This window comes from Haemorhous mexicanus, chromosome 3 (assembly GCF_027477595.1).
Source record: "Haemorhous mexicanus isolate bHaeMex1 chromosome 3, bHaeMex1.pri, whole genome shotgun sequence".
NCBI lineage: Eukaryota > Metazoa > Chordata > Aves > Passeriformes > Fringillidae > Haemorhous > Haemorhous mexicanus.
In genome coordinates this window covers 98,508,710-98,527,961 of record NC_082343.1, presented here as the reverse complement: position 1 = coordinate 98,527,961, position 19,252 = coordinate 98,508,710, and the positions used below count along the sequence as shown (strand labels likewise).

Sequence of the window (19,252 nt, the reverse complement as noted above, 5' to 3'; positions counted from 1 at the left end):
AATTTTAGCACAAAACAGAAACTTCATTAACACAAACACATCTATTCGACAGCTGAAGTCCCAAGAAACTTAATCCCCATTGTGAAGTCTGCAAAAAACAGAGTGACACCAGGATTCCAACCTCCCCAAGAATAACATGATCTTCTGTTGAAATCCATCTCTCTCCCAGAAGGCTGAGCAAGTGACAAGTACAGAGACTGCAAGTTTGGAAGGCAGCAAGAGACAAAAACAAGGCTAAATAAGAAAACAAATTTTATAGATCCAGTTTTACAGAAAATGTGGTAATGCTAGTTCATACCAATGCTGAGAATACTTAGAACAGGAAAACCATCATGGTATTACTTATGCTACTGATCTCAGTACATTTACATGTCTAAGGCAGACAGGAAGGGTGATATTCAGAAAAGCAGGCTTTTTTTACAAAGCATTCAAATTTTGTCCAAGAGCAGAACTGTCTAGTTACTGGCCTTCTGCTAACTAAGTATGGTATTACAGATGGACTGTCTTTACACTGAACTATACTCTCAAAGAACACTTTTGACAGGCTTATGTCCTCCTGAGTAAAACTGGAAATACTGTCTGACCCTCATGTAGGAACTGGGATTACAGCAAATTTCTCATCCATTATATTGCATGGACTTGAGTATTTTACTACTGTGAGATACAAGATGTGATTTCACATTTCAGCTTTAAAGCTGGTAGGTTTTCTCCTCAAAGTAAATGCTGTGTTACATGTGCTTGTGTCAGTGTGCTAGGAACTGACCAGAAGACTAAAGGAAGACTTAGCCAGTTCTATCAGGCAGCAGATCTTTTATCTAGCAGGCTCCACGTGAAACAGCTTCCATCCAAAGGCTGCCTAATGATACTGGGATGACACACCTAAGTTACACATCAATTATTATCTCACAGACTACCATTGAAAGTTGACTGAAATCAACTCACTTGAGGACAAGATCTCAGTTCAGTTAGCATTACATATAGAGAAGCAAGGTGTTACTTTTGCAGTGCTTGTGAGAAAGCACTTGAAGAGTTGACAGAAAAATTTATACTGAATTATATACTTTAACTACATTGATGTGTGACAAAATGGTTGATCATGTAATCCAATTAAAATCTTTCTATATTTTTTCACTAGATGACAGAACAGCTAAAATACAAAATTAAACTGAGTAAGTACTGAATGTAGAGGCATAATTTTACAATTTAAATACATCAAGTAAACTTTACATGTGTCAGAAGAAGCTAATTATTTTCTTTTTGAAATTATATGATGAAGCATTAATGATACTTCTCCAAAAATGCTTTACAGCATCTAAGACACTGCTCATAAACAGTTTCAAAGTCCTTTTCGCTCCCCTAGAAAAGAAGAGAGGAAAAAGAATGTAAGAATAATAATAGTGGCTGAAGAGCAAATACAAATTGCAGACTGGTTTCTCTGCTGTCAGTAATGGCAAACAACAGATATTAGGAAAAAATAAAAACTGTGCAAATACTTGGTGACAGCTTTGGCATATTTCTCTCTAATTTGAGCTCAGGAATTTCTACAGACAAACTCTATGACTTTGTATTCAACAGTCCTGCATGACTTTCCTTCATGTATTTCTTCCACTCACTTTTGAGCCTTTTAAGTCTTTTCCTTTTTTAGGTTCACAGTAACCTGTCATGTTGAATTTCAGTTTAATGAAGCACTGTGGGGAAACAAAAAGCCCAGAACAAACCTCTTTGTTCTGAACCTGCTTCCCACTAATACCATTTCCTTACCACTATACCATATTCTCTACTTCCTGGGTAATGTATAGCAATTTCTTATTCAGCTTTCTCCATGATATCAAGATTTTATAGAACCCTACTGCATCTTCATCCACTTTTGTTTTCTAAACTGAAGAATATTAGTCTAATTGTTTGCTCTTGGCTGGCATTATCTAACTTTTTTGACCACATGTGTCAATGGCTATGTCTCTAACTTTCCTGATCATATCTTCTTTGTAAGGAGGCTGATCAAACAGGGTTTCACCCAATATTGAAAATATAGGTGCACTGCATTATTTTAATTTAAATAAATGTTATAAGCATTTTCCCTTCCTATCCCAGTAATACATAGTTTTCTTAAGTCATTAAAAAAAGTATACTCTTCACTTTGTGTAACATCAGATTATGTATCATATGCCAACTGTGGGATCTGGGAAGATTATACTACACACACACAATTTTTAATCAAGCCACCCAAAGAATTTCTTACACATACATAGTATGGATCTTCAATGATAAGCTGTTTCTGTGGATCATAAGTTCCAAGTAGCTCAATTTTGGCCTTGCAGTCCTTAACTTGGTTGCTTTTCCTGTTCAAATCTCTGCAGAAGAGAAAATAAAATTTTCCTCTGAATTTTCCTTCAGAATTATGGCATCAGTACAAGATGTTCATGACCATTTCTAGACAACACAGGAAAATAACGTCTCTGGACTCCTATGCTGCTCTTTGTTTTTGTTTTTCTTGTTATGTGGGGTCTTTTTTAATTGAGTATGGAAGACACAAACTGAATTTAGAGCACAAATAAGCAGTCAGGCACTTTACCCATAGCTTAAAAAAACTTTTTAACAGTAAGTTCATCAAGTTCTTTCTCAATCAATTATTAGTACTTTCAACACTCACCTTTAGCTTGTACTGAACAAAAAACAATGGAAATTATCCAGGTATTTTTCCAAAAGTATGAGTAACATTCTCCTGTCTGCTCAAAGCCACTGTTTTAGACTGGTATGATCTAGCTCATGTGAAATCCTACCACATCCAGTTAACAGAAAATGGTAAATCAGTGAGCTACACCTGTTTTCCTTTTGATATACTGTAGCATTTTAGCAGCTGTCACATCCCCTTCCTTCTACATTGCTTCTCATTGATAAAACATTCTAGTTTTGAGGTGGCATTTTTCCTATTTGCTTAAAAATGGCCATCTGTTATCCCAAAAATGGTCATCTCTTATCAATACTTGAAATGGACCTCTCATCATCTTCAGGTTAAAGGCAGCTCAGTACTATCATCTTCACAATGAACTCCCAAAACATACTAAATTATTTTAATATTACACATCACCATACCAAATCATTTTACTTACTCACAATTACAAAAGGCAAAGAAATCCCTTGTGAATACTTAGTCATACCATATCAGTTTTAAGAAATTAAATTAAAATTATTAATTCTGATTAAGAAATTAATTTCAGATAGTTTAGAAGAGCAGTGAGATGACAGAAATGGTTTTGAAGAAAAATCAGAGATCCTCTATCAAGCTATAGCTGGAATTTACAGATTTTTCAATAAATTCTCTAGCCTTCTATTATTAAAAAAATGTAAGACCATCTTAAAGGTTCTTGGCATATCACTTAATGAAGAGGAGAGGGTCAGATGACTCTGGTACTAAAGAAAAGACATGTTCCAAATCTTCCTTTTCTGACAGGCATCAACATCTGGAACCAGCTTGCCCTCCTAGAGCTACAAATAAGCATTCCTAGGCAAAACACTTGAACTCAGTGCAAGCTAAAGGCAAAACTTTAGCACAGCAGCAGCAATACCCCTGTTATAGTTCTGACATTTCTTCTGCTCTAGAGCTCGTATCATATAAATTGTTAATTTAAATTTCTGTTTAAGAATTCAAGTGAAAATAGAAGGAAGCCTTGTCACATCATTGCCTGAGACACTGCAGTCAAGCTAAGTGTTACATACCCTTCATTCATGAAGGCTGTGGAAGAGAGCTTATTCAAGACATTCTAGAAAATTCAACAAAATCATACTTATTTCAATTAAGTGGTGCTGCTTCTAGAAGACTTTATGTGCTACTAAATAGGGTCTTTATTTAGGTTTTGTTGTTGGTTCTGGTGGTTTGGTTTGAGCCTTTTTAAACTAACTTAACAATAGCCCTTACAAGCACTTTGACACTTGTAGTTTATTAAATTCAGCTCCTTAATCCTCAATTTGTATGTAATTGAGTAGAAAGTTTGCTGGTGATATCCAAAATGTTACACTAGCCAGCTACTTAAACAGATCTTTCTTAAGGACGCTTAGCTAGAGCACAGCTAACAATAAAACAAGACTTCTCCAAGCTAACAACCTTGCTAATTTCAGAGTTCCCTCTCTTTTTCTATATAAAAAAAAAGTAAAAAAACCTCACACCATATTCAATCCCTTCCAAGTTCCCAGTTTGTCTTTTAATTGCCATGCAATTAGAAAAACCGATCACTTCAATCAAGACAGTAAGTACATCCTCATTCTTAATTATACAGGCATCAGCTGCATATAGCACAAAGTAACTAAATTTCCACGTCCTTCATCCTTGAGTGGCACGTATCACACAAATAAACCATTGAGTTCTGCCTCAATAAACTTATTAGAAGTGAAGAATCCATCCATTAGCACATCATTCACATACATGTAAAAAAAAAAACCCCACCATAAGCTAAGCAGTAAAATGTGACATCTGCCTTCAAAGTGACTTATGAGACATCACTAGAAGTAATCCATATGAATTTGTTCCATTTCTTCATACATTACCTTAGATTGCTCTCATCCATACAAAGTATATGATCAAAGGTCTGGAAATCCTCTTTAGTAATCTAGAAGTAAAAATAGGTGCTTTAGCCTACAAACCGCATTTGATTAATGAAAGGGGGAAAAAAGTGTTTTCAAATTCTGTAGCTATGATTTATTAAAAAAAGACAGGTGGAAAGAATAGAACTGCACCTTTATACAATTTTACAATAACTTACAACATTTTAAATATATTCTACCATGATTATTTATCCATTTCTGAAAGCATTCCACAAAAAAACAAACCCAAGGCAGCTATTTAACCAACCTTTTCTCTTTTTTGTCTTTTACATTTCATGCATCAACTTAGAACATCATTAAAAACAAACAACATTTTTAGTACTTTTCAACTACTAAAACTAAAGCAATTTCCAATTATGGGAACCCTGCAATAAAATGGTTAAAAATAAAACAGAAAAATTACTTTCTTGATAGGACAACAAAAATGTAGGTAGCCTGGAATCAATTGCAATACTTCCAATCTAGAAATCTGCCACTGCACAAAACATACACCAAGTGAAACTTAAAGCTGAAGTATGATGGCATGAGTTACAATCTCTTAAAAACAAATGCATCCACAGTATTTAAGACCATGTAAATTTACGAAATTTGTAGTATGACGTGAAAAATCTGGGATCTGTTGTACATTTTCCTACCATCATATAATCTGTTTTCTTTCTTGTAATTTATTGACTCCTAAACATGAGTATCAATTAAGTTCAGAGATCTGAGTTCAAGTCATGTAGGCAAACACAGCAGATAAACCACTGACTTAAATACTAATGTCATCTTCTTGTTATAAGGATGGCCGGAGATGTTTGCCAGTTGTCATTTTATTTCAGTTTACATTTAAGCCTTAGTTTAAGGTAAAATCTTCCCAGACCATGCCCCCAATGCTGGTATAAGATATCTGAACCAGGTGTCCACAATGAAGATGAAAAAATGGAGTAAAATTTTTAATATTAGAGTTCACTTTAAGACTGTCTTTCATGCATAGTCCTGTATGAAGCATCATAACCAAGAAACTTGGGAAGGTTGTTAAGAACAGGTTTTCTGGCAGGCATCTCTACAAAGGATGGGCTAGAGAAGTGAGTAAGCAAGGAAACAGCCAAAAGGCAAAACACAGTATCCCATTAGTCAGAGTTTTAACTTGTAAAATATATTTATGTATTTAAAAAAAGGTTTAGATGGAAAACCAGCCACTTTTTTTTTTTTTTTTTTTTTTTTTTTTTTTTTTTTTTTTGGTGCAAACAGCCAATAGATACTGATTAAGGTCCCAGAACAGGGAGCAAGAAAAGACAGACAGAAATTATCAGAATAAAGCCATAAATGAAACATTACACACAAAGAGAACTGAAGAGGAAAGGTCAGGAATGCACATGAAAACAAAGGGTTAATGATGAAAACTAATGCAGACTTGTTTATTTTCACTGTAAAAATATTTGCTGTATTCATGCAGTGCCTCTGACCTATGAAAATATTTTTGCAGTGGAAATAGCTCTGTTTGCCTGGCAAATCTAATCAGGACTTCTACAAGCTGCTTCTGATTGCTCTACACAGCTGAACACTTGCCCCTGTGAAAATAAGAGGGCACCGATTTCTTTGTTGTACAGACAAATGGAAGAATAAACCAGGAACACTTGACAATGTGACAGTTATTACCCTATGACCAGCACTAATACAGGTGCAAATGCAGCCCTAAAACCAAGGTTACCATTTGGCTTGTGCTTTTTTTGAGGATGTAAAAATTTAGATACATTTTGAGAAATATATTGGAGAGTTCAAGTAGTCAACTTTGGATGAAACTACCCAGATGACATTTCAATTCAATAATTGCTATATACATTTAAGAAATGCATATAGCAATTACTGAATTATTATTGAAACATTTCCCTTTATTTACAGAAGGGAAATCTCATTTTCTGTCTGAAACCCACAGAAAGGTAGTAATCCTCAAATCTACCCAGTTGTGAAACAGTATTTAATACAACCTTCTTCTAATCTCAATTTCATATTTAAGGCAAATGCATGGTATGAGTCATACCAAAATCAATTTTTGCCTCAGCATGAATAAAAGTGAAAATTATTAAAACCTTTCTGGTTTGCGCATGAAGAATAAAAGCTTAGAGAATTTCATTCAGCAACCTGCCATTAGCTAAAATAATAACGACTTTATTTTATATATAAATATATATATTTGTTTTTATACTTCACTTTTAACATCGAAAGTCACTGTACATGATGGTAAGACACGAACAATTTAATATTCTCTTTTACATAAACCATTTTTGTAGTACTGAATTTAAAAAAAAAGCTAAAATCCATGATTATCATAATTACGCAAAAAATTACATGAGAGAAGGTGCCTTTCATTGGGTGGGTAACAATCTTCCACAGGACTGAAGAGGATAATTATACAGGACTTCGAAGGCAACAGAAGATAAATTCCTACTCTCTATTTCTGCAGCTTCTGTTATTAAATCTTCCTTAATCTGTTCTGAAACAAGTGTCACACAAAATTCTATCCTTAAGTTTGTCTCTAAAAGTGAAGCAAATGCACTTTGCTGACCACTGAAAAGGCCTGTTCTACACTGTCAAGTAGCTCTTTTTTCAGAAGTACCACAAGACCGTATCAGGTCTGCAGTTCAGAGAACCAGCAGAGACCATCTGACAGAAGTTTAGGAAAACAAAAAAAAAAAATCAGAAGTTACGTTGCTAACATGAGTGCAAAATAAACAGTTACCTGCAGTTCAGGGATTTGAAGATTTTCTTTACAAAAGAAACTATGTGTACTGGAATGATTTAGACAAATTTTCATCCTGTTAAGTCTTTCATTTTATTGCCCCATTTTTTAATTTTCTCTCCCTGTATATGTAACATTTTAAGGTCTTCTGATTGAAAAATCTCTTCATTTGCCAGAATGTATAAGCAAATGTCTTCATTAAAATGTTTTCATTCACTCTCTGCCAAAGGAAGATATAAAAGATTTGCTTCAAAACAGAGGATCATTTGGGTTCTTTGCTTTCATTTAATTGCTCATAAACTACTCTAGGAATACCTAGAAGAACAGCTCTCAACTTTCCAAGGTGTATTTTCTAGGAAGACAAACATGACACACTACTGTGATGACTGAAACACTGAGTGAATAATTTCTGTACCATCTAGCTTCTATATTGACAAATAATGATGTTTGTAAGAACTGATAAAACAGTAAATCCAGATGTTGTAACAGGAAAAGATCACAACAGACTTCTGCAGTGATTATTTTAATAGTAAATTATTGAAAAATCTGAAATGGTGCTGTGCTTAATTCTGTTTCATATAAACAGAGATTAACATCAAGAGAGGTCAGCAGAGGTCAATTGACTAATTGAGAGAATTTATTTTTGAAAGTCAAAAATCTAAACATGTAGTCTTTGAAAAGTGAAGAAAGTAAATATGACCTCAGTGAGGTCTAGAAAAATTCTGAAGGGAACAGAAATGTAAGATAATAACAAGACTACCTGATCTTTTTGTCAATACAAAAACTAGTGGTGTAAACTCAAACTAAGTAAAGGTCAAGCCCTAAAGGAATATCTTATATCCAGAGAATAGTTAACTGAAGTAAATTATGTGCATTTATATGAGTGTCTGAATGATTTAAATAGATGCAGACACATTTACTTCCAATCTCTCTGGAATTCAGTATGGAAATACACGTTCTTTTGTTAATGAAAACAGATATGAGTTTAGGTAAAACTTAGAGGATTTCACTAAGTGGCAAACCTGCTTTTGACTTAAGAATGCTTCAAGGGTATGTTTTCCTCTGAAGTTACCACCAACTGTGCTACTAATCTTGGGTTTGAGTGCTTTCACTCTAATTTAGCACTCCATATATTTTTAAAAGATCTACATGCAAGGACAGAAGCTCTTTGTGATGGATGAAGAGGTATTCTACGTCTTTTTGGACCTGCGAAATAAATATACAATTCCTTGCTGAAGGATGCATCACAGATTACTAGAGTAAGTCCATTTTTAAAAAGCACTTTAAAATGCTCAGAATATTAAACATATTGAGGCAAGAGTTTTCTATAATGCAGAAGCTGGTTCAATGCTTTCCAGTAACACTTCCGATGAATCTTAATAACAGAAAACTCATTAAGCTCAACTAGAAGAGTTAAGTCACTCTGGAGTCCTTTCAAAAAAAACAGCACAGAGTATTTATTTATTAGTTGATGCTTAACCATGCATGGTCAAATGACTTCCATGATTGCAATGGTTAGGGCATGGGTATGAATAAGGAAGAAAATATACTCTCTTCTACCTGTCGTGCTTTATGTGTTGTCTCAATGCCATGATTTCTTAGACAACTTAAAGCCCTTGAATCTGGGAAGCGCCCCACGTTCCAGTCTGAAACAGCGGCACTGTCTGTCATCCACTGTAACAACAAAACAAATACATATACAGATTTAAAGAAAATTAAAGTACAGTACCTGCCTGGCAATATGACTCATGGTAATGCCATGCTTCTTCATGCAATTCTGTCCTCGATAGTCAGGAGGGCTTCCTATTTCATAGGCAGATGTCGCTGCACTGTCTATCCTCCACTACAGAAAAACAAATTCATATTTTTATGTTTCTTTCTTCACTGCTTATATTCTGACTGGCTATGAGACACTTATTTCTTGAAACAGACATCAACAGCTTACCTTATGTTCAAGCTTCTCATCAGTAACAAGTTTTTTGAAAACTGCTTCAGCTATTGGAGAGCGACAGATGTTTCCTATGGAAACAAGAGATTCAAGTGAATTTTCAGACTACTGAAAACAAAAAACCAGTAATTGTGTGGATTTTTCAGCCAAGATCAGATTAAAGATTTTTATTCACTAAGAATGCAAATTGTGTATTTGAGAACCCCGAGTCCTGCGCCTAAGTTGGGGCAACCTCCAATATCAGTACAGACTGTGGCATGAAGGGATTGAGAGGAGACTGGTGGAGGACTTGGTGACACTGGTGGGTGAAAAGCTGGATATAAGCCGGCAGAGTGCACCTGCAGCACAAAAAGCCAATCATATCATTGGCTGTATCTATGGCAGACCTCTTAAAAATTCATGCAGAAATTCCTATTTGAAAAGAATGAAGTGTCTCAACAAAAATAAAAAGCCTATTCAACTATTACTTTAGCTCTTTCTACCTTTTCATCCTTCAAAAATTTTCAATAACTAGATGGATATTCATATTATTTGATTCGCCATGCAGATTGCAGTAACTCATATATACAAATCTTCTGTTCCCATCAAACACAATGTGTAACTTAGTCATCTCTGATTTTTGAGCAGATAAGTATAAAATACCAGAAATGGCAAAACTCATCTCTGTACCCTTAAATTAATCACTCTCCTACTATTGATTAAATTCTTTCCAAATCTCAAACTGTAAAAAGAAAAAAATGCCAATGAACAAAGCTAAATTTCCATCAGCAAAAAAAAAAATTTAATATAAGGCACTTAATCTCATTTTTAAACAAAACACCAAGGTAGATACTTCATTGCTAGAGAGAAGTTGCTATGACCTGGGGATTTAATAACTTGCTGTCACACATCACTAAGAAAATCACAAAGAGGGAAGTGAAGGTCTAAAGCAACACAAATTGACTATCAAAGATTTAGAGAATATCAAATCAACTAAATGGCAAAAGGAGCAGGCTAACCAATGACAAACTGATCTCGCCAAAACATTGAGTTCTGATGTCATCAGATCTTCTGCCAGGACAAAACACACTAATTCCATTGTTAGAATTAGTTTATTTCATGCACATGAAATTAAATCAGTCTTGGAAGAAAAATAAAACAGGAAAATTTTAGAGCTCCCTAAGTGGTTAAGTGAGAAAAGAAGTTAGTACTATTAATTATTTAAATGCTTAAAATATGGTAAAAAAGTAAAAAAATAATCTGTTTTTTGAGTGAGTTAAGCATTAAACAGTACAATTCAATTTCAAAACATGGTAACATACAGCACAAGGCAGAAAATAAACATCAAATCAATGAACTCAATTCTTTGATATTGCAAGCCTATACAGCATCACTCTTACAAACACATCAAGCTCCATTTTAAAAAGCATCATCTATCTTAATAGGTTATTCCAGATACTAATTTCCTGTGGTACCATAAGATCTTCCATTTTCAACTTAGTATTTAGTCCTGGAAGTCTCTGCTCATTTGATCTTGGTTAACATCAGTCTGTCTTTCCTTCAACAGATACAAAACCCTTGCCAAGCACAGCTGTGCTAAACTAAACAAACCAAGCTCTCAATCTCTTCACGAAATAACTGACCTTATCTAATCACTCCAGTTAAGTCAGATCTGTGCTTCTTCTAATTTGCATTCACTTTTCTTGAATACTGACAAACAAAACAACAGATTGCAATACAAGAAAAGTTTGTTCCCATTTGGTTTTTAAATTTAAAAAAAAAGTCTGTAATAGGTACTTAGTGTTTTTGAAAATAACCTGAGAACTTCTACAATCACCTCTGACTCATTCACAAGTATCAAATATATGATTATAACCCCCTACTCCTAATTTGTCCATTCCCTCTCTTTCTTTGTTACTTGAAATAGGTGACCTTTAAGTCTTTTTTTTAAACTATTACGTTCTGCTTCCATTACACCGGCTGTGGAGGCCATCCATTTCTTCTTAACAGAATTTTTTCTCTGTATGAATGATCCCACACAATTGTGCACGAATGGTAACCTCCATTACCACACTCAACATTTCAGTAAAAAACAATGATTAATATTCTTGGACCTAGTAATTCATTAACTAGCCCCCAAAATTTCAAAATGGTGGTTTTGATATAAATCCCTCATGCCTTTTCCATTTGTTTAACCTTCTGCTCACATGGATTGAACTTTACTCTAAATTTTCACTCTTCTACAGCTTGCTCACTTCTTAAAATAAATGCCATAAATATAAACTTTAATGATATCATACAAAATGCCATAATGAACAGCACCATTAACACCCTTGATTAAACATATTAACTACCACTTCGAGCAGTACCTAGAAACTTCAGCTCTATCATTTTTGAAACTAACACTTAACCCAGTTTGTGACTTAAAAATTCACATCTTCCCTGATGACACACTCCAGATATTAGAGGTATTAACACTGTCAGGGAACTTCAAGCAGCATTTAAATCTATTCTTGGGAGCTACAGACAGAATCACAGAACTGACTTAACAGAAGCTCTTTTCCCCACATACTCTGCAATATTATTTTCATCTTAAACAACTTCTACCCATGCTACACCTTGCAACTGTTATCACTCATCTCAAGACTGATGTAAAGCGCTATCTTATCCCACTAACATACATGAACTTAATCCTTGTTTTCCAGTCACTTTCCTCACTAATTTCCATCCATTTCAGATACAATTGTGCATCCCATATTGGTCTTTCCAGGCTGTGCATCCTCACAGATACACAGTATTTCCTAAGTTAGGGACTGACAGATGTATTAGGAGAATGGAGAAATTTCACAGAAAGAATCATAGGGCAATTACCTTCCTCCTTGGACTTGAACCATTCTTTTCCTTAAACGTTATCTACACATTATCTTCACTACCTATCCTCCTCTAGTGTTCCCTTCTTCTTTGTTGTATTTCCAACTGATCTGATCATGCTGGCTTTATGTAGAAGGCAGTATTATTCAAGTTCTCAAAATCTCCACCTTCTCCCTTCATTTTTTTGCATACCAAGTTCCTTAAGTTGTAGTGACATTTTGAATCATAGAAAACTAGTGCCCAAGGTAGCTACAGTCTACCTACTGAAATTAATCCTACAAACATCTTGGAATACAATGATTCAAGAACAAGAGATTTCAATCACAGAATCAGCACTGGAACCATTTGTCAATCACTTTTAAGAAGTTGTGTTTTCACATTCATTTTCTAAGCACAAGGCTTCCAGTGATGACCTAAGCCAACACCTAATTTTTTGAGTTCTGACTCCCGTCTCTGCACTAATCATTGACCCATCCCAAATGGAAATGGAAGCTCTGGCAGGAGAGAGAACTTGAATCCATTTCATGGTCAGTTCCATTGCCCATCTCTGAGTATGTTGATCCAATCACCTAGTCTCTCAAGTGGTTTTGTATCTTGTATGTTCCTTACTCAGCTCCCTACTTCTTTCAGAGCTTCCCTAAATGCAAACAAATGCTTTTCTCTTGTTCCTTTTTTTGCTGTCTGCTGTTAGTAACAAAAGTTTTACTAGTTTTCATCCTCTCACATGCAAAAACCTGATTTTTATTCTACTTATGTTTCCATGAATGGTCACTTAATCCAAGTGACTGGAATAATGCTTCCTATCATTTGCACCATTCATCAGGTCCCCTTCACGAGTGTTTAAAACTGACTGGACACTTTATTATGTTCTGTACTCAAATTCATATAAGAACTCCATCACAAGCTCTTTCCATACTGTTACACTCAGCATTCAATTACTTTTGTGAGGAAATATTCAAGGCACAGATTTCAGTTCAGATTCTCTGGCATTCAAGTGCATGTATGTGTGCGTGTCTCAAAAAACTTTCCTTGCAGCGAGAATAATTATTCAACTGCTGAATTATTCAACTGCTGGTACATCATGCTTTCCTAATAAACCTGAAGATTCATCAGGAAAGCACAAGTTTTCAACACATAAAGCACCTAGTTACAACAATCAGACCCTTAACATATTTCAAACACAGACCTTGTTTTTCAATTCCAAGATTACTTTTACCACCATGCTTTCAACTCTCTAATACTTCTGCATCATTTTGAAAAGCACATTAAATAAGACACTGTATTCTTACAGCTATATTACCAATACTACATAGAAAAAAGGTAATTTTCCTTACATTTATCTAACCTTCTCTTTATTAAAAAAAAGGCATTTCTTTTTGTCAACCTGCCAAAAATCCTCATCACAGCAACTGTTTTTTATCACTTCTTCGATGTCTTACCCAATCTATTGCTTTCCCATTCTGCAGCCATAAACAGCATTTTGTCCCATGAAACCTAGTATTTGGCTATACCTAAACCCATACAATAAATTGTGACACCTGAACCAGGAAACTCAAATCTCTCTGAAACTGTCATCTAACGTCCTCATACCCACTAAGTTAGTTGCCATTTCAAAAGTGATTTTATGAAATCATTTCTAGATGCCCAGGGACAATACTCATACTCAGTGATTCACAACAAGCATTAATCATCGGAAGATCTAGCCAAACTTCGCTCAACAGCACACCCATCTTACAACCGCTCCCCCATGTCCGGAGGAGATCAGAAAGCCAGTGCCTGGTCTAAGACACCAGTCAACTTATTGTGTTATAGAGAAATATCAGAGAGAAAGAGGCAGACTTATATAACACAGCAACATATTAAGCCCATTTCTGGAGCTCAACTATTAATTACAGGAGCTATGTAAGTGTAAAATGAGCAAACTGCATTTTGATTCACCTCCAATTTTAATTCTTTCTTTGCTTAAATGAAAAAAAATATCTTCTGGTGCTTTTTCATATGCTGTAATTACATATGTTGCTGGGTATTTCAATTATTTCTCAGTGATGAGGAACCCTTATCATTAATGTAGTTATGCACATTAACTAGATTGTATTTTGTTGTGCAATGACTATCTGCTTATTTCATTACAAATAAAGAACACAATCAATGCATATTTAAATAATAGGTTTCTTTCGAAACAATGTAGAAAGAAAATGCAGTTTTTCATGAAGAAGTGTCCTTTCTGGAATCCATTCTCACTATCTGTGGCAAACTTTAGAATTAATGTACTGCATTAACCAATATTATAGTTAAATGAAGTTCTAGAAATCTGTTCAGTACTCTTTTCAGCAATAATCTCAGCCATTATTCCTAGTAAAATTTAGGAGGAAAAAAGTATCACTCTTGAAAAATAACGAAAAAATATTAAGCAATCTTAAAGCAGGAACAAGAAACAAGCTGCCTACAAAATTTAACTGAGAAGACTGTATTTCACGGTAAAAAAAAAAAAAAAAAAAAAGAAAAAAAAAAGTGATTATCATGTCAATTAGCTTTCCACACTGCATATCACTAAGGTTTTTCTTCATAACCCAGTAACACAGAAGAGGAAATTTAAAAGCTATTTAAAACATCTGATTAAGACAGTCCATCCTATTAACATTGGTACTGATTGGTACTTGTGCACCCTTTCCTCAGGCCTAATAATTAATTAATATAAACTATTATGTTATACTAAAAAGAGTTCCTGCATTAGAACCTTGTTACAGTGCAAATCACCACTGTGGGCTTACACAAGCACATGTATGACTTGTTTCACAAAATCATAGAATAGTTAAGGTTGGAAAAGACCCTGAAGATCACATCTGACTGTTAACCCAGCACTGCCAAGTCCCCCACTAACTCATGTTCTTTAGCACCATATCTATTAAATATCCATGCAGCCTCAATTATTTCTCTGGGCAGCCCCTTCTAATGCTTGACACACCCTTTGTGGTAAAATCTTTCCTAATACCCAATTTAAATCTTCCCTGGTGCAACTTAGGGCCATTTCCTCTCATCTTGTCTCTGTTAACTTATTTGAGGTACTGTAGAGAGTGGTAAGGTCTCTCTTAAACCTACTTCTTTCAGACTAAACAACCCCAGCTCCTATAGCTGCCCTTCAAGACTCGTGCTCCAGACCTTTCACCAGCTTTGCTGCCTTACTCTGGACACACTCCAGCACTTCAATGTCTTTCTTGATTGAGGAGCTCAGAACTGGACACAGCACTTGAGATGCAGCCTCACCAATGCCAAGCATAGGGGGATGATCACTGCACTGGTCCCGCTGGCCACACTATTGCTGATTTGGGCCAGGATGCTATTGGCCTTCTTGGCCACCTAGGCACACTGGCTCATGTTCAGCTGTGGTCAATGAGTACCCCCAGCTCCTTTTCCACAGGGCAGCTTTCCAGTCACTCGGCCCTCAGCGTGCAGCACTGCAGGGGGGAGTGTGATCCAAGGGCAGGACCCAGCACTCTGTCTGGTTGAACTTCGTATTGCTAGATTTGACCCAGCCTGTAAAGCTCACTCTGCAGAGCCTTTCTACTTTCCAGCTGATCAACACTCCCAGCCAACCCGGTGTTTTCTGTGAACTGACTACAGCAGCCCTAAATCCTCTTGTCCAGATTACCGATTAAAGTATTAAACAGGACTGATCCCAACAATGAGCCCTGGGGAACCACTACTCATGACCTGCTGCCAGCTGAGTGTAAATCCATTCACCACTACTTTGGGCCCACACATCCAGTTTTTTACCCAGGAAGCAGTGCACCCATCCAAGCCCTAAGCAGCCAGTTTTTCCAGGAGAATGCTGTTGGAAATGGTGCTATAGGTTTTAGTCCAGTCCAGGCAGACAACATGCCTCTTTCTCATTCACAAGGCAGGTCACCTGGTCACAGAAGATCACGTCCTTCAAGCAAGACTTGCCTTTCCTAAATTCACTCTGGTTGGGCCTGATGCCCTGGTTGTCCTGTGCCACATGATGGCACTCATGATCATCTGCTCTGTGACTTCCCTGGCACCAACATCAGGCTGGCAGGAATGCAGTTCCCCAGGTCCCCAAGTCATTTTTTCAAGCCTTCTTGTAGATGAGTGTCACATTTGCCAACCTCCAGTCAACCACAACCTCCCCAGCTGACCAGGACTGATGGTAAACAATTGAAAGTGGCTCAGTGAGCACTTCCAGCAGGGCCCTCAGTGCAGGAAACATGGCTGGAAAGCAGCCTGGCAGAAAAGGACCTGGAGGTACTCGCTGACACCCAGCTGACAGCAGTGTGCCCATGTGGCCAAGCAGGCCAGTGACATCCTGGCCTGTATCAGCAATAGTGTGGCCAGCAGGACCAGAGACTGACCAGTGATTGTCCCCCTGTACTCGGCACTGGTGAGGCCACACCTCAAATCTGACCTTCAGCTCTGGTCCCTTACTGAGGTGCTGCAGTGTGTCTAGAGAAGGGCACCAAGGCTGGTGAAGGATCTAGAACATAAGTCCTGTGAGAAGCAGCTGAGGGAGGTGGGATTGCTTAAGCTGGAGGAAAGGAGGCTCAAGGATACCTCATTGCTCTCTACAATATCTGAGAGGAGACTGTAGACAGGTAAGAGTTGAACCCAGGCCACTCACAATAGAAAAAGAGGAAATCATCTCAAGCTGCACCAGGGAAGGTTCAGGTTGGACAGCAGGAGGAAATTCTTCACTGAAAGGTGGTTAAGAATTGAAAGGAGCTGCCCAGCAGAGTGAGGGAGTCCCTTGTCCCTGAAGTGCTCAAGAACCAACTGGCACTTAGCGCTATGATTTAGTTGACAGATTGGTGTTTGGTCAAAGGTTGGACTTGATGATCTTGGAAGTCTTTTCCAACCTTAGTGAATCTGTGATTCTGTTCTGTAAATCTGTGATGCTACTCCCCATCCCTGTTTTCCAGCTCATGGAGCTGGTATACAGAGACTAACTGGTCTGAGTGTTCAAGACTGAAGCAAAGAAGCATTAAACACCTCAGCCTTTTCCTCATCCTTTGTCACTGTTTCCTCCTGCATCCAATAAAGGTGGAGATTCTACTTAGCCCTCCTTTTGCTGCTGATGTATTTATAGAAACATTTTCTTTCATGGCAGTAAACACTAAGTTCTAGCTGGGTTTTGGACCTCCTAATTTTTCTCCCTGCTTAACTTCATGACATCCTTTAGTCTTCCTGAGTTGCCTGCCCCTTCTCTCAAAGGTCATAATCTCTCCTTTCTTCCTTCAATTCCAGCCAGAACTCCCTTTTTAGCCAGACCAGTCTCCTTCCCCACTGGCTCACCCTTCAGCACACAGGGATGGTGATTACCACTGTCCTTAGAACATCATGTTTGGAAAGGAGGATTCCTATTAATTAAGATTTTTTATATAAAAACATCTGTATAGATCACTAGCTTCTAAACAGACACTAACTGATAATGCCTCACTAAAGCATGTTTCCTCTGGATTATTATTAGGGATTGATTTTACTGAAAGGTAAACATCAGAACATATTTCAGAAAACTAAACTCTTATTTTGCTATTTAACTAATCTGCCTGTCTCCTATTACAACAACAAAAAAAGCAGATAGCGATAAACCCAAACATTAACTAACGGTTTTGCAACAAACCTGGCAAACTGCCAGGGGTTCATAGCGCATAGGTAAGGTTATAAGGGCTAGGAAGCAGATAATGTTAACAGCCCTCCTAAACCAGAGCAGAGAGCCATCCTGCTACACCAGCAAGCAGACAGCTTGTTATGCCCTGAAGAAGTTTAGAGAAAGCATGTACAAAATGGGGGATGGCTCTGTAATCTGTGTAGTCAGGTTAGCTATTTGCTGGTTGTGATTATCTTGTTTACCAGTAATTGATTATCCTAAACTCCAGAAAAGCATTCAGGTGATTTCTGATCCCATCTATACTTCTGTTTTCCGGGACTTCGCATGACAAGGTTTACAACTTAACCATACAAAATACCAGTAAGTTTCCTATTTCTTCATTGTGGTAGCCTTTCAAAAAATTCTCATTCTTTTCACTCATTCTCATACCAGATCAAGAATTTCATTATTAGATCATAACATATCAGCCTCCACCAAGTTCTTTTTTTTTTTTACTTAAACTCCTACCCTTCTTTCCCTCTTTTTACAGCAGCTCTTTCATTAACTTCAGTGGTTCTTGTGGTTTTCTCTCCATTTCCTACAACAGTTGCTCCCAACAGCAAGCCCGCGGGCAGGCTCCCTGTTCCCATCCCGCTGTTCCCGAAGCTAAGTGCTGCACAACTCATCTCAAGGAAGCTGTTCAAAGCTACCTCTCCCTGCTGCCCCAAGCAGCAGCCTTTGGTCACAGCTGGTTTACGCCTACTTAGATGTTGCACTTTTCCACACACAAACTTCGCGTTGGTCAACACTGCATTTCACTTCCTTCACTACTTCCTGCTGGTTCCACAGAATCACAGAACTATTGGGGTTGGAAGGGACCTCTGGACATTATCTAGTCCAATGGGCCTGTCGAGGCAGGGATGCCTAGAGCAGGTTACACAGGAACGCGTCCAGGTGGGCTTGGAACGTCTCTAGAGAGCGAGACTTCACTACTACCCCGGGCAAACCGTTCCAGTGCTCTGCCGCCCTCAACGCTAAGCCCTCCCTCGTTGTTCCTATCACAGAAAGGGCGCGGGTGTATTCCGCCTTCTATCTCCCTTCCTGGCGACTACTCCGGCCCTCCCCGACACGGCACACCCGCGGATCCGTCCGAGGGCGGCACGCCTGCAGCATCGCGGCGGGCGCCGCACTTGCCCCGGTCCCGGCCCTCGCCTCATCGCGCTCCCGCCCCACTCCGCCTGTGCCCCGGACCGAGGAGAGGCGGTCGCGGAGCGAGAGCAGCGGTCGCGGAGCGGGAGCGGCCGTCCCTCGCCCCGCTCACCCAGGCACACGAACAGCACCGACTTCGACTCCCCCGCCGCCATCTTCGCTCACAAGACCTCGCGGCTGTCGCACCGCTCGCGCCTCACTTTACGGCATCGGCTGTTATAGGCGGCTGCGGGACTTGCCTGTTTTGAGGGGGGAAAAAGGAGCGAAGTATGGAACGTGCCGGGGACAGCGGGAAGGGAGGGACCAGACGGAACCGGGCAGT

General features: G+C 37.9%; 1 protein-coding gene and 1 long non-coding RNA gene across 3 annotated transcripts; both read right to left on the bottom strand.

Annotated features, from left to right (window-relative positions):
- Positions 1-235: 235 nt before the first annotated feature.
- ACP1 (acid phosphatase 1) lies at positions 236-19,182 on the bottom strand. Of its 2 annotated transcripts, none has more exons than XM_059842816.1 (6): positions 19,043-19,182; positions 9,267-9,340; positions 9,051-9,164; positions 4,543-4,604; positions 2,246-2,351; positions 236-1,356 (listed from the first exon to the last, which is right to left on the bottom strand). In XM_059842816.1, exons 1-6 carry the CDS (start codon positions 19,083-19,085, stop codon positions 1,279-1,281), a joined length of 477 nt encoding a protein of 158 aa, XP_059698799.1. In that variant the 5' UTR covers positions 19,086-19,182; the 3' UTR covers positions 236-1,278. The 2 variants fall into 2 exon arrangements, with proteins under 2 accessions (XP_059698799.1, XP_059698800.1); XM_059842817.1 differs by lacking the exon at positions 9,051-9,164 and adding an exon at positions 8,882-8,995 and having other exon boundaries at positions 19,043-19,169.
- LOC132325462 (uncharacterized) lies at positions 6,059-8,875 on the bottom strand. The gene is made up of 2 exons (XR_009485947.1): positions 8,344-8,875; positions 6,059-7,541 (listed from the first exon to the last, which is right to left on the bottom strand). It is a non-coding gene; the product is annotated as an uncharacterized LOC132325462 (long non-coding RNA).
- Positions 19,183-19,252: the final 70 nt, after the last annotated feature.

Coding starts and splice junctions, on each gene's coding strand:
- ACP1 (XM_059842816.1), bottom strand. CDS start 19,085: ATGGCGGCGGGGGAGTCGAAGTCGGTGCTGTTCGTGTGCCTGG. Junction 4,605..9,050: donor TGAGTCATATTGCCAGGCAG/GTACTGTACTTT, acceptor TTTTACTTCTAG/ATTACTAAAGAGGATTTCCA. Junction 1,357..2,245: donor TCATTGAAGATCCATACTAT/GTATGTGTAAGA, acceptor CTTCTTTTCTAG/GGGAGCGAAAAGGACTTTGA.